This window comes from Salminus brasiliensis, chromosome 1, assembly GCF_030463535.1.
Source record: "Salminus brasiliensis chromosome 1, fSalBra1.hap2, whole genome shotgun sequence".
NCBI classification, from domain to species: Eukaryota; Metazoa; Chordata; class Actinopteri; order Characiformes; family Bryconidae; genus Salminus; species Salminus brasiliensis.
The window spans coordinates 7672459-7679741 of record NC_132878.1 but is presented as its reverse complement, the minus strand read 5'-3'; the positions used below and the strand labels follow the sequence as shown (position 1 = coordinate 7679741).

The following is a 7283-nucleotide window of genomic DNA, read 5'->3' as shown; positions in this document are numbered from 1 at the left end:
AGGTTTAACTCAGGCTAATCCTGGCTAACAGGTTTAACTTAGGCTAATGCAGACACTCCGACTGATTTAGGGTAACTCATGCTCTCCCTTTTTCTCCCTGTCCCTCACTATCTCTCTCTCTCTCTCTCTCTCTCACTCTCTCTCTCTCTCTCTCTCTCTCTCTCTCTCTCTCGCTCTCTCTCTCTCCATCACTCTCTCTACATCTCACTTGCTTTTAGCCCCGGTTTTGCCCCCCTCCCCTCCCCTCTCAGGCACACACCTGGCAGTCATTATAGTATAGCTGTTGTGTTAGAGTGGTCCTCTCTTTGCTTGTGTGTGTAGCAGATAATTGGGTCCATGTGGGGCGGTGGAGACGGAGGGGGTTCAATACAGGAGAAGACAATGCAAACCTACAGACGTCATCCTGCTGTATAAATAAACCAGCGCTGTGCCTGTAGCTCAGCTTTAAGCACAGTCGAGCTGAGCGCTCACACCAGAGTGTTCTTCACGTAGAGCTTTGCTGAACGGGGACGGGAGATCAAAAGCAGGCCTGTCACTTTCGGTGCTCTCTGGTGTTAAAGCTGAAGGTGGGCAGACTTTAGGTTTCTGTACTGTAATAAACAAGTCCACGTGGAACTTCACTGGTTCTTCAGCTAGGATTGCCTAGTACCTTATAATCACAAGCACATACTAACGCTGCAACACCAAAGCCACGCCCTCTTGCACTGTAATTGGCCTCCCGCTCTATGATTGACTAGCAGTTTGTGGTCAGAAACAGTTTAAAGCCCCGCCTCCCGGTCTAGGATTAACTAGTAGTTCATAGTCAGAAGCAGTTCAAAGCCCCGCCTCCTGCTCTATGATTAATTAGTAGTTCATAGTCAGGAGTTCAAAGCCCCGCCTCCTGCTCGATGATTGACTAGTACTTCATAGTCAGAAGTAGTTCAAAGCCCCGCCTCCTGCTCTATGATTAACTAGTAGTTCATAGTCAGAAGCAGTTCAAAGCCCCGCCTCCTAATATATGATTGACTAGTAGTTCATAGTCAGGAGTTCAAAGCCCCGCCTCCCGCTCTATGATTAACTAGTAGTTCATAGTCCGAAGCAGTTCAAAGCCCCGCCTCCTGCTCTATGATTAATTAGTAATTCATAGTCAGAAGCAGTTCAAAGCCCCGCCTCCTGCTCTATGATTAATTAGTAATTCATAGTCAGAAGTAGTTCAAAGCCCCGCCTCCTGCTCTATGATTAACTAGTAGTTCATAGTCAGAAGCAGTTCAAAGCCCCGCCTCCTAATATATGATTGACTAGTAGTTCATAGTCAGGAGTTCAAAGCCCCGCCTCCCGCTCTATGATTAACTAGTAGTTCATAGTCAGAAGCAGTTCAAAGCCCCGCCTCCTAATATATGATTGACTAGTAGTTCATAGTCAGGAGTTCAAAGCCCCGCCTCCCGCTCTATGATTAACTAGTAGTTCATAGTCCGAAGCAGTTCAAAGCCCCGCCTCCTGCTCTATGATTAATTAGTAATTCATAGTCAGAAGCAGTTCAAAGCCCCGCCTCCTGATAGTTCAAAGCCCCGCCTCCTGCTCTATAAATAATTAGTAGTTCATAGTCAGGAGTTAAAAGCCCCGCCTCCTGATAGTTCAAGTCCCCGCCTCCTGCTCTATAATTAATTAGGAGTTCATAGTCAGGAATTCAAAGCCCCACCTCCTGCTCTATGATTGACTAGTAGTTCATAGTCAGAAGCAGTTCAAAGCCCCGCCTCCTGCTCTATGAATAATTAGTAGTTCATAGTCAGGAGTTTAAAGCCCCGCCCCCTGATAGTTCAAACCCCCGCCTCCTGCTCTATGATTAACTAGTAGTTCATAGTCAGAAGTAGTTCAAAGCCCCGCCTCCTACTCTATGATTAATTAGTAGTTCATAGTCAGAAGCAGTTCAAAGCCCCGCCTCCCACTCTATGATTAAATAGTAGTTCATAGTCAGAAGTCTAAAGCCCCGCCTCCTGCTCTATGATTAATTAGTAGTTCATAGTCAGAAGTAGTTCAAAGCCCCGCCTCCTGCTCTATGAATAATTAGTAGTTCATAGTCAGGAGTTTAAAGCCCCGCCCCCTGATAGTTCAAACCCCCGCCTCCTGCTCTATGATTAACTAGTAGTTCATAGTCAGAAGTAGTTCAAAGCCCCGCCTCCTACTCTATGATTAATTAGTAGTTCATAGTCAGAAGCAGTTCAAAGCCCCGCCTCCCACTCTATGATTAAATAGTAGTTCATAGTCAGAAGTCTAAAGCCCCGCCTCCTGCTCTATGATTAATTAGTAGTTCATAGTCAGAAGTAGTTCAAAGCCCCGCCTCCTACTCTATGATTAATTAGTAGTTCATAGTCAGAAGCAGTTCAAAGCCCCGCCTCCTGCTCTATGATTAAATAGCAGTTCATAGTCAGAAGTAGTTCAAAGCCCCGCCTCCCACTCTATGATTAAATAGTAGTTCATAGTCAGAAGTAGTTCAAAGCCCCGCCTCCCGCTCTATGATTGACTAGTAGTCCATAGTCAGAAGAAGTCTAAAGCCCCGCCTCCTGCTCTATGATTAACTAGTACTTCATAGTCAGAAGTAGTTCAAAACCCCGCCTCCCGCTCTATGATTGAGTAGTACTTGACTAGCCCCACCCACCTGCACTACAATTGGCTGGAAGATTGCATCATATTATTTTCTTTGTGTTTTCACTGTTGTGACCGTTAGCAGGGTAACAGCTCCAAAACGGACGACTGTTTGGTGACCAGGCTTTTGGTGTGATAACTACAGCTAAAACCGACTAACTTCCCTGGCTAACAGATTTAATTCAGACCAACTGAAACTAACAGGTTTAACGTAGCCTAACAGGTTTATCTCAAGCTATCTTGGACTAACAGGTTTATCTCAGGCTAACTCAGACTAACAGGTTTAACTCAGGCTAACAGATTTAACTCAGGCTAGCTCAGACTAACAGGTTTAACTCAGACTAACAGATTTAACTCAGGCTAACTCAGACTAACAGGTTTAGCTCAGGCTAAATCAGACTAACAGGTTTAACTCAGACTAACAGGTTTAACTCAGGCTAAATCAGACTACAGGTTTAACTCAGACTAACAGGTTTAACTCAGGCTAACTCAGACTAACAGGTTTAACTCAGGCTAACTCAAGGTAACAGGTTTAACTCAGGCTAACTCAGACTAACAGATTTAACTCAGGCTAACTCAGACTACCAGGTTTAACTCAGACTAACAGATTTAACTCAGACTAACAGATTTAACTCAGGCTAACTCAGACTAACAGGTTTAACTCAGACTAACAGATTTAACTCAGGCTAACTCAGACTAACAGATTTAACTCAGACTAAAAGGGTTTAACTCAGACTAACAGATTTAACTCAGGCTAACTCAGACTAACAGGTTTAACTCAGACTAACTCAGACTAACAGGTTTAACTCAGGCTAACTCAGACTAACAGGTTTAACTCAGACTAACAGATTTAACTCAGGCTAACTCAGACTAACAGATTTAACTCAGGCTAACTCAGGGTAACAGGTTTCACTCAGGCTAACTCAGACTAACAGGTTTAACTCAGGCTAACTCTGACTACCAGGTTTAACTCAGGCTAACTCAGACTAACAGGTTTAACTCAGGCTAACTCAGACTAACAGATTTAACTCAGGCTAACTCAGACTACCAGGTTTAACTCAGGCTAACTCAGACTAACAGGTTTAACTCAGACTAACAGATTTAACTCAGGCTAACTCAGGGTAACAGATTTAACTCAGGCTAACTCAGGGTAACAGGTTTCACTCAGGCTAACTCAGACTAACAGGTTTAACTCAGGCTAACTCTGACTACCAGGTTTAACTCAGGCTAACTCAGACTAACAGGTTTAACTCAGGCTAACTCAGACTAACAGATTTAACTCAGGCTAACTCAGACTACCAGGTTTAACTCAGGCTAACTCAGACTAACAGGTTTAACTCAGACTAACAGATTTAACTCAGGCTAACTCAGGGTAACAGTGCAATAGGGGTAATGCAGTGTAGCAGGTGTATGAGACACCAGTATTGGGGTGACTGTGCTTTTAGCCAGTGAAAAGGAATATAAGAGGGCGTGGCTTTAGCGATGCAGTGGATTGATTGGCTTGTCAGCACAAACTACCAGCCAACCCCATGTGAAGGAGGCGTGGCTTTTCACTTGAGAAGCCCTCCCCCCTCAGCTCCGCTCCACTACCGCTCCAGTCCCCGGGTTTTCTCTCCACCCCCAATCCTGCTCACTTCCCCCCTCCTTTTTTTTTTAGATCAATGAATCCGCGCGCTCTCCTCAGCGACACTCGGCGCGCGCGCACCACCAGCGGACACCCGGAGCTGCAGAGTGAGGCGCAGAGGCGCGCGGAAACTCTCTGCCCAGCTTTCTCCTCCAGTTTTTGCATCGTTTTGCCTTTTTTTTTTTTTTTTTTTTTTTTTAGGGAACCTTTTGATGCTTTTCCCCTTTTTCTCGCGCGCGGCGCTTTTCTAAGGGAACGTGGATGCAGAATGGATGCATTTAAACAGCCGTGAAGAGCATAAGAGCCTCGTGCGTGTTATTTGCTGGCTCGCTCTCTCTCTCTCTCTCTCTCTCTCTCTCTCTCTCTCTCCTCCTTTTCTGCTCGGAGCGGATGCGCTGAGGACTCCGCGCGCTGTGATTTAATACCCGGGGACCTGCTGCTGCTGCTGCTGCTGCTGTTGCTGCTACTACTGCTGCTGCTCTCCGGTCCTGCCATGGCGCGCGCCGGTGCTGTGCGGAGTGTCGCGCGCGTCGCCGTGTGGCTTTGCTTGGTGCTCGGAGGCTCCGGAGCGCAGGGTGAGTCTAAAAAACACACTCCTCGACCTTCTTATTTCCATCGAGCCGCTCGTGCTGGTCATGCTGGTGCTCTCAGGGCTTTGAAAGTTGACGGCTATTGCTGGTAGGATTTTATGATGGGGAGTTGAGACCCTCCGTCTGGGCATGACTGAGGGGCTTGGGTTGCGTTGCATTGGTGTGTCCGGATTTTGCACGTTCCCTTCAATCACTAAATAGTCACTAATCGACCTGCTTATTAATTAATCTGCTTATTAATTGATCAAAGCTGCTGTTTGATGGATGCAGGTTGGCTATTTTTAGGGGTCCAAGCACTCAAGTGTATAGTATAGTATATATATATATATATGTCATATATGTATTTATATATATATATATGGTAGTGTAATAGTAGTAGTAGTAATATTAGTTAATTAACAATCAATTATTATAATCAATTAATTTTCACACCCTGCACACCCCCCCCCCAAAAAAAAAATCATAGCAGTGAGCGTTTGTTGTGTGTGTGTGTGTGTGTGTGTGTGTGTGTGTGTGTGTGTGTGTGTGTGTGCTGAGTGCAATCCCACGCTGCTGATCAGCCTCTGGCAGTCCAAGCTTGGTGGTACATCACACACACACACACACACACACACACTTACTCAATCACACAGGCAGAGAGAGATATAGAGTAATGGTGTAAACCTTCACCACCTTTCAATTAACGTCATTATTAATATTAAATGATTCAATTATTGATTAAGTAATAATCAATATTCATCAAAAATGAATGACAGAGCTGGGCTGAATGCAGATCTGCACCTTACTTTGGGGGGAGAGGCTGGGTGGGTGGGGGGGTGCTTACTTACTGGTGTTGGTCTTCAGGTTCTGTGCATTGGGCTGGTTGGACATCACGACCTGTTGTGTGTTATGTGAACAGCTGACTGTCTGAGTTAGTGATGGATGTGGATTTGATTGAATCTGCATGGAGCGGTCCTGTGTTTATAGTAAATACCCCCCAAAATGCCCAGCTTGTGACCCTCGTCCTAAACGTAAAGGGTTAAGTCGAGTGCGAATCGCCTGGCTGCTGGTCTGTGATGCCTGTGTCTTGCCTGGGTCTCCCAGTGGCCCTCATGCTGTCTGCTGTAGTTGTGCCTCACAGTTGATGGTTTTTGGTGCATTTCAACTCATGTACGTGTCCGAGGCTAGATCTTTATGGTGGTGTTTTGCCATTCTTCAACCCTGTGCCTGGAGGTCGGGGTCGTCTGGGTGGTCTGTGAGCTGCACAGGAGGGTCTGGTCACGTGTGTGTGTCTGATGCATGGACTGTTTGCTGGATTTCAGTGTCAGTTCCTGTTTCCTAAAGCTCTCATTCTCTCTCTCTCTCTCCTTCGTTTCTCCTCCTCGTCCTCGCTCTCATTTGGACACTTCATTATCTATTCCACTCCACCGCGCCTCCTCCTGCTTCGCCTCCCCCCCCTCCCTTCTGCTGAGCCGAGTGGCTCACAGCACAGCACTGAGAAGCAGACACTGTAACAGGCCGGGAGGAAACAGACCGGGCTGTTTATTTGTTTTCTTGTTTATTTATTTATTTATTTTTTAAAAACAAATGATATCAGTGAAAAACACAGTCGCTGCCCAAGTCCTGAGTCTCTGACCGTTCACGTGGAAGCATTGGAAGTATTTAATTAATTATTTATTCAGTCCTTCATAACAAGACAGTTGGTACTTCTTAACCCTTCAGTGGGATGTATTTAACTGAAAGAATTTAATTGTTTGTTTGTTGGTAACACTCGAACCTCAACCTCTAATCAATCGACTGGAAGCAATTTGCAACAGTTGCTCCTAAACATATGTGCTGCTAGCTGAATCTCTCATCATTCCACTGTCTTAATTAATTCATTCATTATTTATTAATGTCACCCATAAACGGCATTTATTTTGATACCTAAATCTGTCTTATTGATATATTTATTTATTTGTTCACTGATTTGTTTAATACTTTCTTCAAAAACCTGTAGATCTTTGAGTATTATTATCATATTTTTGTATTTATTTATTTATTTATTTATTTAACCTCACCAAAAGAAACCTGTAGATCTTTGAGTATTAATTAATTAATTAATTAATTAATTAATTAATTAATTAATTTGTTTATTTAACCTCCCCCACCCAAAAGAAACCTGTAGATACTTGTTTATTATTATTTTATTAATTTAGGTCGTTATTTCACCCGTAACAATCCTGCCGATACCCCAGTCTATCTTTCTATTCTGTTATTTATTCATTTTAAAAATATATTTATTTGTTAAGGTTGTTTTTTCACTCATAATAAGCTGGTTGAAACCTCAGTCTATCTTTCTCATCTATTATTTATTGATTTAAACCAACTATACTAATAATCCATCCATATGGATACATGAGTGAATATTTATTTATTTATTTATTTATTTAATCACCTCATCAAAAAAATGAGACCTAAATCTGTAT

General features: G+C 43.8%; 1 protein-coding gene across 1 annotated transcript in view; it reads left to right on the top strand.

The window, feature by feature from the left end:
• The first annotated feature begins 4345 nt into the window (after positions 1–4345).
• The window catches only part of dcc (DCC netrin 1 receptor), a 358534-nt gene continuing 355596 nt past the window's right edge, over positions 4346–7283 (top strand). Inside the window, exon 1 of the mRNA XM_072696028.1 lies at positions 4346–4821. Within this exon, the coding sequence (XP_072552129.1) occupies positions 4740–4821 (82 nt within the window). The 5' untranslated portion in view covers positions 4346–4739. The remainder of the gene's footprint in view (positions 4822–7283) is intronic.